The sequence below is a fragment of the Triplophysa dalaica genome, chromosome 3 (genome assembly GCF_015846415.1).
Source record: "Triplophysa dalaica isolate WHDGS20190420 chromosome 3, ASM1584641v1, whole genome shotgun sequence".
Taxonomy (NCBI): Eukaryota; Metazoa; Chordata; class Actinopteri; order Cypriniformes; family Nemacheilidae; genus Triplophysa; species Triplophysa dalaica.
Genome location: NC_079544.1, coordinates 17,167,636 through 17,186,099, shown reverse-complemented (window position 1 = coordinate 17,186,099; position 18,464 = coordinate 17,167,636). Strand labels below are relative to the sequence as shown.

The window sequence follows — 18,464 nt, the reverse complement described above, 5'->3', positions numbered from 1 at the left end:
ACCATGCAATGGACTGGAAGATTTATGCTGCGGTATTATGCGGTAAAGTTTGGGAACGAGTGAGTCACATGGATGCACTGAGAATACATAACATGAATATTAAAGTGTCTGTCATACTGTTCTAGGGCTCGAGCAACATCTTGGAAACCAGTGGCAGATGTGTTATTTCGATCCCACGTCACGCTTCTAGAAGAAAACACAAGACGATATTACAGTATGCTATTTCCAACTGCATCAATTCAGTCACATTCTTCTACTAGATATTTATAGATACACTCCCTGACATCATGTAAACTGATATGTGGCCTGCTCGACTGCATCGACCAATCAGCATCCAGAATCTAAACTACAATCTATTCCATAAACCGTCATTTGCAGCATCAGGTACCTGAGCGTGGTGTTGATCAGTAAGGCTTTGCTGAGCATCCTCGCTCCTGTGTCCTCCAGACCATTCCCGCTCAGATCCACCTTCTTCAGGCAGGCATTGCTGCCGAGCGCGTTCACAAGCACCGTGCCCCTCGAACGCAGCCGGGAGTCGATCAGAGAAAGGCTCTGCAGGGCCTGTCAAGACAGGAGATGCAAGAGGAAAGTGTGTATGTGTGCAACGTGTGCGATCTGTAAAAACATAATTTAATAATTGATCAAGCACTTGGTGATATCTGCAGTGAAGGGCCTGTTTGCCCTGAAGGAAAGAGATTAAAAGAGAGAGAAACAGATGGATTGATCTGTAGTGCAAAAAAGCACACACAAGTGACTATAGGATGGACAGACTTTGTGTGTGAATCTATGAAAAAGGTGAAAGTTGGGTTTGGGAAAGAAGCGTTTATCCTGTCAGTGAAAGCATGGAAGAGAAAGTATGTTCCATCTGTTACATACCATTATGACAAGTCTTTATCATTGACAAAATCAAAAAACCCTTTGCCAATACTCAAATAGTCACAGTAGGCTGTGTTGAGTGTTCCACATACTCAGTTAAAAGTCCAATGTGTTATTTTCTGGAGGATTTTTTTGACAGAAATGCAACATAATATACAAAACGATGTATTCAGAGCTGTATAAAGACCTTACATAATGAAGCGTTATGTTTTTCCTATCTAGAATGAGCTATCTCTATCTACATACACAACGGGTCCCCTTGCATGGAACTCGCCATGTTATTTCTACAGTAGCCTTAAACGGACAAACTGCTCTACAGAGCGGGTTTCATAAATGCATTATTTCCTTCTGGAAAGAAGCGGAAACGTCTTGGTTACATATGTAACCTCAGTTCCCTGATAGAGGGAACGAGAAGTTGTATGGAACCGACATGATGGGGTTTGATCTTGAGAACCTATCAACTCCGATTGTTCATTTTAAAGGCCAATGAAGTTGGCGAATGGTGTAGCATGCCAGTCTCCATACATAAGTGTATAAAAAGGATGATGGGGTACCCATTCATACACCCTTTTGTTCTTCGGAACCTGCTGAGCTTATGCTGGGCACATCTTCTCGGATTGAAATGAAACAACTGTGTGCGATCTCCCCTGGGTGTTTCGGTAGCGAGCCGACGGTGTCTACAAGAGCTAATTTCCTTGAAAGAGCTAATTTCTCACAGCATGCACTTGCCAACAGACATTTCTCGCCACTGTACCACGGATGTGGCCGGCTCGTCCTCGAGCCTGACAAGCACGATACCTGCATCACATGTCTGGGTCTCCAACATGCTGAGGTATAATTCATTGATACAGCATGCCTGCACTGCGAGCATATGTCGATCAAGGCATTGTGGTCACAGTTGGCTGTGGTCTTTTTGGATCCAGACACAAAATCGTCTACTTCCCCCTTTTCAGAGGATCCTGGGGTATATGGCGTCCTCTACAGCAGTTGTGCTGCTTGGGTTGATGCATATGAGACCGCTTCAGCATTGGCTTCCGAGTCGAGTTCCTTAGAGAGCATGGCACACCGGCACGAGGCATATTCACATCACGTCTCGCTGCCATCACACCCTAGCCCCCTGAACAGGTCCTGTGCAAGGTCAGGGAAGAGGAACAGAGATTGGCGCACTGGATCATGGACGCCATCACCAAGATCTCCCGTGGTGTAGCCTCCTCGTGTGCACTGGCTCAGGACGCCACTCTGGCAGAAATCTGAAGAGCTGCGGGTTGGGCTACACCCAGTACTTTTGCGATGTTGTACAAGCCGGTGTCTGCCCGTGTTTTACACACCAGGTAAGACCGACGACTGGGTGGGCATACGCCTCCTAAGCGCCTTCTCCCCTTTAACAGGTGAGTCGGTGCGAACAATCGGAGTTGATAGGTTCTCAAGATCAAACCCCATTCTGTCGGTTCGACACAACGTTGAGAGACTGACAGAAAGGGAACCCTTATGATATCTTAATCCTGTGTCAGCCGCCATAGTGCTACAAACGAAAGGGGTGGAGTGAGCTGTTGGTTGCAGTTCGTAGCCTCACCGCTAGATGCCGCAACATTTCATACACTGGATAAACTGAAACACTCTTTTTGAAAAGATTTTGTATGATTAAAAATGTCTTGCATTTTACAACCACATGTTATTCTACATCTAGAAAATAGCTTTAGGTACCGTTATGTTATGGCAGGGATGTTGTTGCTATATAGAAAACATCTAACAATTACATTTACAATGACATTTAAAGACTATTAGTAGAAAAACTATAAGTAAAAACCTGTGTAAGATATAACACTTTAGGAAATCAAGCATGTTTTTTAACGTGTGTGTGTCCATGTTTGTGAAACACTCACACATTCTTCTTCCTGCACCAGATGCACTAGTTTCTGCAGAACCTCGTCCAGAATCCTGCAAACACAGGAATCATAAAGGGTTACACCGGCGCACACACACACACACACACACACTAAAACTCTTTCATCTCAAAGATTAATGACACTTCACCCACCTGCCCCTAGTCTCCTCCTCTGCCTCATGCTTCCCAGAGAGCCGCCTACAGTGTGCTCACATTCACTTTGTGATTGCAGACTATTTCACAGACTTTTCTAAACTGTTTACCTCATCTGCCTGTACCAGTGTGGATATCTCTAGTATTGCTCATCTGTGCTCCTATAGACCACATTCACAAGGTGATTTGTTTGCCTGTATATGTGACCAAGATCTGTTTTTTTGCATGACAGTGTGAACTTGAATGAAATCCGATTTGTTTGATTCGGACCCACTTCTGTATGTGGTCCTAAATCAGATAAACATTAAACCTTATAGGGTAAGCTACAGTGTTCTACTCCATGTTGCAGACTTGGCCTCCATGCTTATTGCGCAAGCAAAAAATCTGATTTGAGCAAAACATCGGAATTGGCTGGCAGTGTGAATGTAGTCTTAATACCTTTGGGTGATGTGACTTAGTGGCCAGGCGTAGTAGATGAAGCGTAAAGGTTTAATAAAGATGAAGATACTTGGGTTCTACAAGCACCATCTTTGGCACAAGTGTTAGTTAACAAGTACCTGCCCTTGATGTTAAAGTTCTTGCCCAGCAGCAGATGTTTGAGAGACGGGTGTCTGGAGAAGGCAGGAATGACAGACAGAAGATCAGCGTCCAGCCCTGAAACGAACAGAGAAATGTTAAAGCAGTGTCACCAGTGAATGAAAAAGCAATTGAGGGGACAGAGAGAGAGAGAGAGAGAGACAGTTTGAAGGTCAGCGAGGGAGAAGAGCTGGACAAAAGCTTCTTTTGATTTCTACAGTTAAATGTCTCACCGTTGTCTGAGATGTCCAGTGTGCTGATGCAGGAAACTCTGGGGAATAGATCCTGTATTATTGCTGCTCCCGCAGACCTGAGCTGAGAGACAGAATACAGAGCGAGAGAGAGAGACACACAGTGAGTGAAAAAGAGATAGAGAAAGTCAGACAGATTCCTCAAAGGCTTTAAAATGCATAATTTATAACTGCAAGCACTCATATTTTTCCAATGGCTCATCTGGTAGTGCATAGTGATACTGCCATCTGCCAAAGTAAGGGGTTTCATTTCCAAGGAGCACACAAAATATATACTGTATATTGAATGCATGGTAAGTTGCATCAGATAAAAAATGTTTGACAAACAAATAAATGTAATGTATTAAAAAAAGATCACAGCATTTGTATCTGTTATTAGTACGGTTTTCTAATTGTTTTTTGATAGTTATAGTTAGCAATTTAATTATTTACACTGGGGAGACTTGATTTTATTCCAGTGAATATTTCTTAATATAGATTCAATTGTTATCCTTTCTGTAGCCTTGACATATTAGCTACAAAAAAATTTACCAAAAGTTCCTGTAGCTCAACTGGTAGAGCATTTTCCTTTAACTGCGCAAAAGGTTGTGGGTTTGATCCCCAGGTAACACACATAATGGATAAGAATGCACTGTAAGTTGTTTTGGACAGCCAAATGAATAAAAGTAAATGTCTTCAACCCTTACTACACAAAATAAAATGATAAAGTTCACTGAACATGGGCTGACCTTTTGAAGAATGACATTATATGGAATAAAGCTATGCTTAAAATATTAAACATCAGGTGCATTAGCCTTCAGTGGTGTTCAGAAAAAATCGTAATGGCAACTTTAATCACTTTTTTGGTCAGCAAAATGTGTAAGATTACAAAATATAAAACATACTGACAACTTCCATAATATCAAAACAATATACCCAACTCGACATTTGTATTAACAATGCCCTTGTCCTGCAAATATATACTCAAAAAAACAAAGGTTTCTAAAAAAAATTGCCATAGAAGAATAATTTTTGGTTCACCAAAGAAATATTCTCTTAAAGGTCCAGTGTATGAAATTTAGCGGCATCTAGCCGTGATGTTGCGAATTGCAACCAATGGCTTACGGCTCACTCCCCCCTCCCTTTCGAAGCACTAAGGTGGCTGACACTAGGACAAAGATGTATGCACGTATATAAACATTTCTGTGTAACTTTTTCCGTAGCTCAGACAGATTGGCCGTAGAAAGCAGGACAGGCATTTATAGAAAGGCAGATTTAAGGCAACAAGAGGTGGTGGCGGTACCTCACAGCCACTGATGTCCAGGTTCAGGTCAGTGATGTGAGGATTTGATGAAAGCCCAAGGAACAAAGCCCTGTGGATATGACAGTAAACATCTGTAAGATACCACGAATAAAGACAATATTACATGCCTCATTGAAAATACTTTTATTCTATTGTCTGCTGTCATGGTTGATCTCTATAATAAATCAAATCAAACGGTCTTTGTGGGCAGCATCACAGCGTTACACAGGTCTTAACGGATTAAGAGCTTTGAGATTAGTTGACTCCTCTGGTGTGGGCCGGTGGAGTTGACAGAAGAGAGTTGAAATCCGGTGTTCAGCTGGGCGTGACACCGCATCCTGTGCTTGCTTTGTGGGGGAGATTTGACCCTGTTTGAAACGCTTTTTTGAAAACATTCTGGCTCCCCAAAATAGCATCTGTGTGAGCGTCTTGATTCTGACATCAGTTAGCGCTGAAGAGCTCTCAAAAGTAGAAATAAATCACTGGTGTGTTTTTTTATGGATATGTCACATTTGAAATTGTTACCTCATGGGCATCTGACACCCGGGTTAAAGGAAAAGTTCATCTCAAAATCAAAATTGTGTTCTTTTATTACTCATCCAACATTTTTTAAGACCTCCCGGCGTCTTCAGAACACAAATAAAGATATTTTAAGTGACATCCCAGAAATTTCAAGGCCTCCTCATAGACGTCATGGATATAACTGTTGTCCAGAAAAGTACTAAAGACATCATTAAATTGGTCAATCCACTCAAAGTGGCTCAACTGAATTTTTTTGAAGTGACAAGAGTACTTAATGTGCGGAAAACAAACCAAAATATTGAGTTTAATCGATATATTCTGCTCTGTCTGGTCAGTCTATGGTGACTGACAACCCGGAAAAGTACCTCTGTGTTCACAAGCAGACACACACTATATATAAGATGATCCTCGCAAAATGTCTGATGATATCGATATTGAGGAAGACTTGCACTTTCCTGCTCCTTACTTATTTCGGTGCATTTGTTTTGATCACTTAAAACTTAAAAATTATGTTATCATTTATTCACCCTCATGTTGTTCAAAACCTGTATATTACTCTATCAATGGTTTTGTGTCGATACAATAGAAATCGTTGTTTGGTTACCAACATTCTTCAAAATATCTTTTTTGTCTTCTGCAGAAGAAAGTCATACAGGTTTGGAATGAAAAGAAGCTGAGAAAATTATTAAAAATATATTTTTTTGTTATACAATTTAACCATATCGAAGCTATTAAATATGTTTACTAACAGTGCAACATTTGAAATGCAAAACCCCAATTTTGAAATGGAAACAAGTCAAATTATATGAACGATACGGCAGGATATTTGTATTATATGCCAAAGGACAACAAGAATCAGAGCTTCATAACCCTTAAATATTGGTTATTCAAATATCTTCAAATATTACAAGCATGAAACTTTCCTTAATCAAGTGTTAAAAATGACTAAGTTAGATGAAGCATAAAAAAGCCTTTGTGCAAATTAAAGGGAGACCAGGCTCACCTCAGCACGTCGGGGGGCATCTTCATTGAAGCCAGACTGATGTGAGTTAGGCTGAACGCTGAACTGAAGAACTGGCGACAAGAAGGTAGCGTCTCTCTCACTTTCCTGAAAGCGTGACAGAAATCGGGGGGAAATTTTATTCATAAAACATGAAACAGCACTTCACAAACCCCTGAACAAAACGGCAGAAAAGGGCTCTAAAGAATACCCTCCGGCTTCTTAGAAATGGAGTCGTTTGTACCTCAATGACGTGTTAAACATTTTAACAAGCTTTCTTGGTTTGTGGCACAGAACTGCAGCCCAAACAAATAAGTCATTCAGGTGGGACACAACTATACAAGAAAAATGAGACTGAGGAAATGAGAGATGCTGGGAAAGAGTAAAATCATGACAGTTCATGATGACATTTACTGCATATGTTAACAGTATGTCCCGCACAGTGACATAACCATTAAAGAGAGAGAGGAGTGTGTGTTGAACGTGTTAATATGAGCACAGTGTTAAGGGAACATTCCCATTGAATATTCATAACCTCTCTGTCTTATCAACTCCAACAGATTTCCATTGCTGTCCTCACGTGGCACAAGTGTAACCAGATTTCGTCTCATACACATACATTTACACTTGCCTACAGGTTAAGTCACTCATAAAGAGAAGCTTCTAGAGACATAATTTTATTTGTATGTAAAGAAACATCCCCAAACTTGTTTAGTTAGGGGGTCATCTAACCCCAGTACAAGGTCGAGACTGACAATTTTCATAGTGTTTCATTTTGTGCCAGCACAAACAAGCATATCTTACAAGTTTCCATTTATATTCCCTAAAATAACTAATATCCCATTTTGAAGAATGTTGTCAACCGGCACGCATTCACTTGCATTGATTTTGTGTCCATACAATAGAAACGAATGGGTGCCGGCGCTGTTCGGTTACCAACTTTCTTCAAAATATATTTTGTGTTCTGCAAAGGAAAGAAAGTCATACAGGTTTGAAATGACGTTCATTTTGCCAAAGAGGGCCACTTTTCCCCTGTCTTCTACATAGCTGCGCATGTACGCTCACGAGTGTGGGAGTCTGGGTGGGTGTTGTGAGTGGATGAAATTAGCACTGGGAGAAAGAATGTGTGTATGTGTTTGTAAAGAAGAAACGTAGAACAGTTCAATATGCAGACAGCCAATCGTCTTCAGAAACTCAACCCTCTGCTCATTCAAACCCAATTAAGAGCATATGAATTTGACAGAGCAACCTCTGGATCTTAACAATGGGCCTTGCTAAAATTAGCCTCATCTTTCACAGAGTACCTCATAATGCCGTTAGCGTGGTGAGAGGGAAGATTGGATTGCTGTGCGATTCCAATGGGAGTCAAGTGCGAAGACGGATTGTTTTGTTTTTATATCCTTCCAGCCTACAGCTATACACACACATTGGATCATTATAAAGACTTAATGGTTTTTATACTAATGGTATCTTTTTAGCTATTTTTAATGCTGATTTATGCTAATAGTGTTCTTTTGCACTCATACATTAAACCATTATAGCATTATTTAGTATGTTTATTAGGTAATGTGAATGTTGCACAATGTAGAAAAGGAAAGCTGTTTTTGTCCTGGTTATGTAGGACAAACCAACACACACAAAGCTTTAGAAGATCTATTAGTCAAGACCTCTCGGACATGATGGTTGTCATACTAGGCTAATGAGATTTTCGAACGCTTGCCTCTAAATCTATCCATCTTACAAACCTTTTGACATCATAAAAAATTCATGTTTTCTACATAAAATCTCAAACTAAATGTGAAAACATAGACTTGTTATCTTTAAAGGGACAGTTCACCCAAAAATAAAAATAAATCATCATTTACTCACCCTCGGGTTGTTCTTAATCGGTGAAAATTTGTTTGTTCCGATGAACACACAGAAAGATATTTGAAAGAATGCTTGTTACCAAACAGGTCTTGGGAACAACTGACTACCATAGTAGGAAAAACTACAATCGGAGTCAAAAGTGTCCCAGAACGGTTTTATTTCCTACATTCTTCAAATGATCTTCTTTTGTGTTTAACGGAACAAAGACATTTTTTCTACTATGGTAGTCAATGAAATTTTTTTTCTTCTATGGCGGCCAAGAACTGTATCAAACATTCTTTCAAATATATTTCCTTGTGTTTATCAGAACAAAAACAATTATACAGATTTGGAAATCGAGGACATAATCTTCATTTTTGTGTGAACTGTTCCTTTAATATTGACTGATAAAAGCCATGTCAAAGACTTGAACTATAGTGGAATTATTGATTAAAATCAAACCTTTTCGAGATTTTAGCCTGTATTTCAAAGACAGGGTTACATATAGCTAATTTAAAGAGCTCATGTGGCGCGAATACTTGTTTTTCTGTGTCTTTGGAGTGTTATATGTTGCCCATGCATGTATTAGAAACGTAAAATTGCAAAACTTAAGTGTCGGAACAAAAGATGCATTCTATCTAAAAGTGATAGCTCACCCAGACCTGCCTGAAATGCCTCATGTAACCACACCCCCAAAAATCTACATCAGTTCATGGTATGACTTGACTAAGACCGCCCAAATGTATATGCAAGTAAGGTAGGCGTACTCGTGAATCTCATTGTATCGTCGCTGCCGTAGCCATGTCAGGAGACGCTGCGTGTTTCGTTACGAAAAGGAAGCCTCTTTGATTGCGCTTCCAAAAGATGAGACAGCTAAAAACGAATGGTTACATTTTATTTACAATACTGTTCCAGAACAGTACAATTCGAATATTCAAGTGTGTGCAGCGCATTTCATAGACGATTGCTTCATGAACCTGGGAGAGATCAAGACCGGCAGTGCACGAAAGCTTGGGTTAAAAAGTGCGGCAATTCCAACCATTGCAATTTCGCAAGGAGAGTCTGGCGCTTCATATTCAGAGCCTGTGAGTATATTTTCATTCTAAAAGACTTTGTTACAGACTAACGCGAGTTGAGTTTGTCATGTGTTTGAGATCTGCGAATGCAGACACGCGCGCAAAGTGAAAAAAGACAACATACACTCACCTAAAGGATTATTAGGAACACCATACTAATACTGTGTTTGACCCCCTTTCGCCTTCAGAACTGCCTTAATTCTAGGTGGCATTGATTCAACAAGGTGCTGAAAGCATTCTTTAGAAATGTTGGCCCATATTGATAGGATAGCATCTTGCAGTTGATGGAGATTTGTTGGATGCACAAAGCTCCCGTTCCACCATATCCCAAAGATGCTCTATTGGGTTGAGATCTGGTGACTGTGGGGGCCATTTTAGTACAGTGCATGACAACTCATTGTCATGTTCAAGAAACCAATTTGAAATGATTCGAGCTTTGTGACATGGTGCATTATCCTGCTGGAAGTAGCCATCAAAGGATGGGTACATGGTGGTCATAAAGGGATGGACATGATAAGAAACAATGCTCAGGTAGGCCGTGGCATTTAAACGATGCCCAAATGGCACTAAGGGGCCTAAAGTGTGCCAAGAAAACATCCCCCACACCATTACACCACCACCATAATTGCATTAATGAGAAATTGAACAGGTGTTCCTAATAATCCTTTAGGTGAGTATAAGTCCTAATAATCAGTAATCATGTTCCAACTAGAGGCAACAAATGTATGTTTGTAATGAGGTTTATTGTCTTTGTTGAGTTGCGACGAGTATACAACGTTGTATATAAAATGTAAAACAGGCACCTATAGTTTTTTACTATTTAACATAATAAATATTTTTTAAAACCTTACCAATCCTTTACATCCTGCTCAAGTTGTGTTGGTACAGTTGATGTATCGGATTGATCATCTTAATTTTTCCGATTCGGGGTCGAATTGATAGGGCAAGTACAGTTGACATTTTATCACCTGTCAGTACAATTGCTTTGGAACCTGATGTTCCAAATATGGTAAGAGGCGTTACATTACCATCACACGCTTGCAGTATTCGACCAATCACCACGCACTAGTAAACTGGCCAATCATAGCACACCTCGTTTTTCAGAGCGATGAGCTTTGCAAAAATTCTGCGCGTTTCAGAGAGGCGGAGCAAAGAGGACATACAAGACATCCAAACATGCACGTCATGTGGAAAATACAGCGTTTTGAACCTTAAATCGTGTATACACATTGAATTTCATCTAAAACAAAGGATAATATTCATTGTAGCCCTGTCATATCGTCCCTTTAAATATACTATGTAAATGAAGACATGACAACTTTATATTTAAGGTAAATTTGAATGTATTTAAATTTGTTTTTCTTCTAAACTGGAGACATTCCTTAATAACCCAAAGAGGTTTTGTCAGGTCTCATGTTTTGCTAACTGTGCTAGAGGCATCAAAAGGCACAGAGTAACCCATAACATTTCCTATACAAACTCTTAAAATCAAACCCCTCTGTCACTTTATACTGCTTTTGGGGGCAATTTAGTCCGTAAATTACAACTAAGCAAATACACACACTAACATACACAAACATCTGATGTCCTTTAATGCTTCTGGCAGAAACACCATCTGTGAGCGTACCGGCCCATAAACTCTGAACACTGATGTCCCAATTTAATTTATAATCACAGACTGCCAGTATCTATAAAGGTACTTTTCCCAGCAGGGAAATCCACTTCTAATACAACTTCAGATGGTACAGTATCTGATTTTACCTGCTCAATTATGGTCACCAGCTGATCTAGATGGTTGATCGAACAGAGTACCACCTGGAAAACATGTCAACCTGCTAGACCAGACTTAAACTAAACTAAAAACCATCTTAAGTAATTCATAGTCATACTTAAGTGATATAACCAGGACGGTCTATGCTAACCAACCAAACCTTGACCAATTGTGCATGACCAGGTCCTTCAAACCTTCCATGTCCTCATAGAAGAAAACGTCAAAATGTGTTTCTGCATAACTTAGATGAGTCATACCAGCTTGCAATGATGTGCGTGGTTGGGGAAGGTTCTGCTCATCTGCGAGGCTGTTTTAATAGTGACAGATTACCGTGCGGTAACTCGTGGGAGGCAGTTTATCTCACCTGTGAGTGAAGGAGTTTTTGGAGAGGTTCAAGTACGAGAGATCAGCACAGCATCCCCGCAGCAGAGCTCCAAATAACTGAATGAGAAAACGGAAAGACGACGACAGTGAGAAGCAACTATTAGTATAATTCTGTAATTTATGACCACTACATATAATGGGTAAATCAATCTGAAATCGATGATAAATTGTCATGTCTAGGGTACAAATACATAAATCGCAGTGAGTAAAAAGCAGTTTGGCAATAACATATTTAGAAGGACGAGATGCACTGTCAACTCACCGAGTCTACGGTACAGTCAGTGCCTGACAAATCCAAATGAACCAGGCAGTTCGGCTGTGCCAGGAACAGGTAAAGATTCTGTGAAGAGGGAAGAGTTGTGAGGCTGTAAATAGGGATGTGTGTGTTAGTTTGTGCAACTGGGTTTGTGTTAATGTTATTTTTGGCATCTGTGTGTGGGCGGCAGGGCCGGCCCTACCTACAGCCAGAGCAGGCAGTTGTCTAGGGCCTCAGGCTTGGAGGTGGGGCCTCCATGACTGTAATTTGTCTCCAACTTCGGCGCATATAACATCAAACTACTTCAGCAGTGTTTCGAAAGCATATAAGCAATAGTCTACTTGAGTCTTGACTGCGCGCACCTGTCCTCACATGCAGCTCGAGGTTACTTTCTATCGATTTCTCACTCAAAGTGTGCGCATGGACGCCAGTTCTCATACAGTGCAAGGCTACAAGCAAGTGTCTTTTTGCGTGTCTTATATATTGTAAAATACAAAGTTATGTTTGTACTTTTTTTACGCTCTATGTGAAGGGATGCATATTCCATATCTCTATTATTGTTTTATATCTTATTTTATATATTATAACCAAACACAGACCAGAGGTTAACATCGTGCCATTTAGGTGAGTCTGATGGAATTGTCTATACATAATAAAAAAATCGGCTGCAACTGACATTTTATTCAGTCACGACTATATATTTTTATAATGCCAAAACCTCCTAATGTGATCTGAGTGGTTGCTTCCTGTAAGGAGCCAGAGCCCAAGTCTCTATAACAGTACTTCTTAAACCAATCTTTTTAACACAAGCCTAGTTTAAGAACACAATTATAAAAACAAGCATGTGTTTCGGCTCTAACCGTTGCATCTTCCCCAGACAGAATTCCAGGGTTCTTGCTCAGATCCAGATGAAGCAGTGAGTTGGAGTAGTCATCACTGGAGCACAGGGCCTGAGAAAGAGACGTGACACCTGGGAGAAACGACAGGAAGATGTCAAATAACACAGTATGACACAGCGCCAGCAAACCATAACTCACTATAACAAGCTCAGTAAGCCGGGTGGGTTTTCATCTCGCTGAATACAAGAGGAAAATGCCAGTGATTGCCTTTCATATCTCTAGACAAAAAAAGCAGCCTGGCTTATTCTGTTAGGCGGCAGCTTGCCAACGAACTCCGCCGCTACGTTTCCTCTCCGGGGGATAACACAAACATCTCGCCGGGCTCTCAAAAGGAAGAATTCACTCATCAAAATGTTACCAATGCAACCTTTTATGAACTATCACTTCTTGCTTCAGCCTTTCACGGTTGCCGTGGTTTATTCTGATGTGTAAATTTGTTTTTCTGCACCGTGGGCCGTCGCTCACTCTGAGGTTAACAAGAAACCCAAACAATGTGTCAGATGTTGAAATGAAATTTTTCAGTGGAATGAGACATTTTCTAGGTGTACTCTCTCTCACATAACTTCTGTATTCGATTCAAAACTTTTGTAATGAAGTTGTCACAAATCAGATTACAAATAAGGATTAATGATGGAACGACATTGAGCGGCGACTGATTCATGGCCCGTGCTGGATGGTTATCCATCTCTGCACTCGTTTATAATTGTATCGATTGAAAGAGAAAACCAAAGAGTTACCAGACCCTGGAAGCAGGCGCGGCTACAGATAATTGAGTCTGGGCTTTCCAAGTGGAGACTATTTGGGTTGACTCGGATCTGCAGACAGGTCCAACTAATCCATCATTGATTTTACCCATTTAAGAGTGAACAAAAAACACATTCCAGATCAGCGGAGTGAGAGACGTTATATTATTGGCTGAAATGTTACAGAAACATTGTTTGTTAGATCTCTACAGGCGTGTGCATGCCAGAGGTAAACTATATGCATACATTTTAGAAAAAGACCTTTGACAATCTGCGAGAGGAAATATAAAAACATTGCATCAATCTCTTGTGTCTGGGGACAGTGGAAGAGATGTTACAGACTAAACCAGCAGAGGGGGCTAGATTCCCAAAGACATATCCGTTCTGCACACACCCTTCGAAGAGAGCGACGTCTTGGAGAGGTTAAGCAGACGTAAGCCTTTGCTCAGCCGACACACCTGCTGGATGAGATTAGACACACCTGTAGGGAGATATACATACACAAACACTTTCACGAGCAGGACATTAACACCTTCAGGCAAATAGTGACATTGCTGCTGTTTAAATGCATGTACACACAAACACAGATCTTTGTGATGTGATAGGGAATGACATGTGTCAGGCATGTGACCAAGAGAGTCTGACCCTGACACACAGCACGCGTTACATTTTTTCTTATTAGAACTTCCGAGGGCAAATATTTTGTTTTCTGAATTTGACTGACAAATAATGTTATTATATTATGTTTGTATATTAATATTTTTATTATAACAAATATTATTATAGAAAAAGCCTGCATTAAATTTGCTTGACTAGTAGAGGAAGAGTTCACCCAAAAAATAAAAATAGTCTTGTGACTAGTTTTCATATGATGTTTTGACACGCATAAATGTTGCCATACTGTACATGCCGTTGTTATGTATTTGTTTTTGTTTTAATATCTTAAAATAAGTCAAAAATGAACCGTTTTTCTCATATACATATTGTTAAAATTCAGGAGACATTTAAAAGCTTGCAGAAGGGCGAGTACATTTGGAGAGAATTTTTAATTTGAGGTAAACTATTTATTAAAAGCAAACATAAAATAATAAATGCATTCTATGTTATGCATTACATTATGTCCAAAAAACAATTTACAAAATTACCGATAATATAGAAAAAAACAATTAAGTTACAATTCTAATAAAAATAGACAATACATGAAGTAGTTTAATAAAATGTTGTCAATTTAAGAACAACATTTAGGGCCAGATTTACTAAACCGATGGGAGTGGAATTTTCTGAAGGTGATTTACTAACAAGGTGCACATTAAAAAACACTGATGCAATATCTCATTCTCATAATGACCAATAAAATCTACTAAGGGCAGCACAAATTAGCGCAGGGTTTAAAACATGCACTTTTTGGACATTGCATGAAGCCGCAAATACCAGTACAATGACAAGTGTAAACCTTAGTAAATCACATTGCTGGATCATTTTCATACTCTCCTCCTATGAGGTTTGTTTCTGAAGAGGAAATTCCTACAAATGCATATGCAATAAAGGTCAGATGTGTCCACGCCTTATTAGCGCTAATTTTAGCTACGTGCTTTTAGTAAATACCAACAGTAGTATTTGTATGCCAAATGAGGCATTTGCACTGCCACAAGCTGTTAGTAAATCTGGCCTTTAATGTCCATTTTATCAAAATGATAACATGTTATTTAGTTTATCCTATTTCCTTTCTGTATGTAGTTGGCACGTGATGTGCCCATCAACCAATCAATGATACAATTCGTATTAATGATCAATTTAGTGGTTTGTCATTGCAGCCCTACGGCACACACACAAGGCTCATTTCAAATCAGCAACACACAGAACAAATCACAATAACCAGCAAAACAGAGCTACTAAAAAAAAACACACCCGATCAGAGACAGAAATAGCAGATGAGCCTGCTGAAACACAAAGTGTAACACAGACAAAGGCAGGTAAATACACAGAGAGAAAGAGAGAGAGGACAGACTTTGATGCATATACCTTGGTTGTCCAGTGAATTGTGGGCCAGGTTAATGGAGTGTATGACTGATGCTGGGTTTTCTGACAGGGCAGTTGCCATTTTCTGTGGGAAATCTCTAAATGACAGAAAGAAAGCCAGTTGAAACGGAACCGCAATAAGAAGCACCACATTCAGGGACAGAGATGAAAAACGACATCAGAGATATGGCAAAGGAATAAGACTGGCTACGGCACAAAAGTAAAATGACAGTGACAGAACAAGAAGGGAACTTTTAGATAAAAAGAAGCGCTCCGAGTGATAGATAACAGAGAGAAAGACACCGAGAGATTTATAACTCACGCTTTAAGACCTGCGTTTTCCAACGTGAGCTCCTCCAAGCTGCTGGATTTACTGACAGTGTGCAAAATCTGCTCCCCGACCTCTGAACTCTGTGCAAAGAGAGAGCAAATTCGTGTCTGAGGTGTGTGTGTATGTGTGTTTGTGTAAAACGGAAATAAGAAAAGCACAGGAATTAAATTCTTCACTAAAACCCTCCATAATGACTTTAATCTCATGCACAAAGACATGGACCAAACAGCAGATTTCAGAAAGACATCAGATCTGAGAGACATGTGGCCACACAGCCCTTACTTAAGGGTAACAGTACTGTAGGGTTATCACTGTGTTTTTATACAATACTCTACAGTACTATGTAGTCAAAAGTATATGGACATCTAAAAATCTGTGCATTTTATTTCACGGCTAGCATTCCAATTCATGCCAAGGGTGTTTACATGGTACTCCATAGCATTTAATCATATATCACTTTATCCTAACTTATCATTACTTTGTAAGATGAATAAATACCGTACTACACTTCTTTTTAGAAAATGAGACGGAAATCAAAACTGACCCAACAACAAAAACACACTCGTATTTCACCATACAGCACCATCACACAATGGAGATCAAAAAGGATATAAAACATATTTACAATGCGCAAGTCCTTGCAATAAAGTTTGGTGAACCATGAGTTATAAGCCATTGCTGCCACGATCACTGCAAGGTCCCTGTAACAAAATCAGACACAGAAAGGACAAAAATTAAAACAGATGCAGAGGTGATGCGACCAACGCTCTTGCATTTCTCATGCAATTCCTCTTAAGACTGCATGATCTCCCCAAACTAAACAAAAGACATTATTATTCACGAAAAAATGATGGATTCATCAGTAAAGGCTCCCTGAGAGCAAAGCCAAGAGAGGAAGGAAAGAGGACAGTGTGGGTCGATGGGGAAAACTGATGCCAGGTCAGTGGATTACTCAGTGCAATGTGTCTATGATACAGCTTTTAATATTGGCAACGCGCCTAAAACCATTTCACCCGGCAGACGTTACGGCACTCGCAGGAAGAAAAGAAGAAGTGAGAGAGAGAGGGATCCTCCATTAGAGTATACAGCCGATGGCTGTGGTTCATCATCGCTTTGTTTGGGTGCAGTGTGTGCCCGACTGTTCCCTGCTTCTGAACGCGTCTTTTACCGTTCCTGTTTGTCTCTCTCTCTGTAGATGTCTAATGGAACAAATGTCTGAAAATCAATGACATAACATCCTCATGACAGATGTTGGGCGTGTAGACGGTAATGTCTAAGTGCTCCTGTCAGTGAGATACCAAGAAACAAGAGCGGTTGAAGTGTTCTGCAGTATGTTCGTTGATATTGTGCCTAACCTTAGACTAAGAACCACCGAGTCACAGTATACCAGCGGTATAAAATCTTTTTACAGGAAAATGTTGACATTCAGCTCACAAGGCGATTAGAATAAAGTCTGCAACCATGTTTGCATAGTTTCTGATTAAAGACCATATTTTAAAGGGATAGATTACACCAAAATGAAGACTTTACCTGTAAGACTTTCTTCTGCTGAACACAAAAGAAGACATTTTGAAAAATGTTGGTTACCAAACAACGTTGGCACCCATTCACTTCTATTGTATGTACACAAAACTCATGCAAGTGAATGGGTGCAGCCGTTGATTGGATACCAACATTTTTCAAAATATCTTCTTTTGTGTTCAGCAGAAGAAAGTCAGTCCGGCAGGTTTAAAATGACAAGAGGGTGAGTTAATGATGACAGAATTTTTATTTTCAAGTCTTGATTTATACAAGAACTTCAATTATAAATGTCAACTATACATTTTTACTGTTATTCACATTGGACGTATTTTTTTAACATTTTGTTTACGTTCTTTTGTAGTGAAGTTGCACAGCAATTTAGCGAGCCCATTCAATCTCATTCATGTCCTTGAAAACATCACATGGGAGCATGATGTATTGCAAAATGTAGGTCAGGCGAATCCTACCCATCTCTGTATTTCTGTTTAAAAGGATCTGAATCCTCACATCAAAATAGGGCAGCTTTAATAGCTTGGCCCTTTAACCGCCTGTGACTTATATCATTCAAAATTGTATGAACTTGGACAACCAACTAAATGTTTACATAACATTCTGATGAACACAGAATCACAATATATTGCGTGCTCATCTAAGAAGCACAAAAAGAAACCAATCAAACCTGAATCAACCCTGCTGGACATATCTAAAATGACAAGCACTATTTCTTGTAATGCAAAAGCTCTTAAAAATGTTACAATATAAAAACTCTACACATGATTTACATTCAATCTATTAGAATTTCATCATGCGAGAGCTGAAAGAAATCCTCTCTCTTCAGACAACCAAAACTACCCTTGAGCAACGTGCCCAATGAACCGTCACATATCTCCAAATAAGAGTTTAAATATTAAGTGCATTTCCATCCTTAATGGGTTAAAAGCAGCAGGGAAGGAGTCACGGGGGTGCAGAGCAGGCCCTGATTCCTACACGTCATGTATATGCAGGGAGCGAGTTGTGCACCAGACTTTAGACTCAAACTCAGACCAACATCCTCATAAAATCCAAACCATC

General features: G+C 39.8%; 1 protein-coding gene across 4 annotated transcripts in view; it reads right to left on the bottom strand.

Moving 5' to 3' along the window:
- carmil3 (capping protein regulator and myosin 1 linker 3) overlaps positions 1-18,464 on the bottom strand; it is a 49,635-nt gene that overhangs the window by 17,391 nt on the left and 13,780 nt on the right. For 3 of the 4 annotated variants that reach the window (XM_056744118.1, XM_056744120.1, XM_056744116.1), the window contains exons 9-22: positions 16,498-16,573; positions 15,864-15,952; positions 15,545-15,639; positions 13,917-14,003; positions 12,741-12,850; positions 11,887-11,964; positions 11,605-11,681; positions 6,549-6,653; positions 5,024-5,093; positions 3,724-3,805; positions 3,472-3,568; positions 2,760-2,814; positions 389-561; positions 118-186 (exon numbers count right to left, since the gene is read on the bottom strand). In XM_056744118.1, the coding sequence (XP_056600096.1) occupies positions 118-186; positions 389-561; positions 2,760-2,814; positions 3,472-3,568; positions 3,724-3,805; positions 5,024-5,093; positions 6,549-6,653; positions 11,605-11,681; positions 11,887-11,964; positions 12,741-12,850; positions 13,917-14,003; positions 15,545-15,639; positions 15,864-15,952; positions 16,498-16,573 (1,263 nt within the window). The remainder of the gene's footprint in view (positions 1-117; positions 187-388; positions 562-2,759; positions 2,815-3,471; positions 3,569-3,723; positions 3,806-5,023; positions 5,094-6,548; positions 6,654-11,604; positions 11,682-11,886; positions 11,965-12,740; positions 12,851-13,916; positions 14,004-15,544; positions 15,640-15,863; positions 15,953-16,497; positions 16,574-18,464) is intronic. The other variant, XM_056744119.1, reaches the window with a different exon arrangement.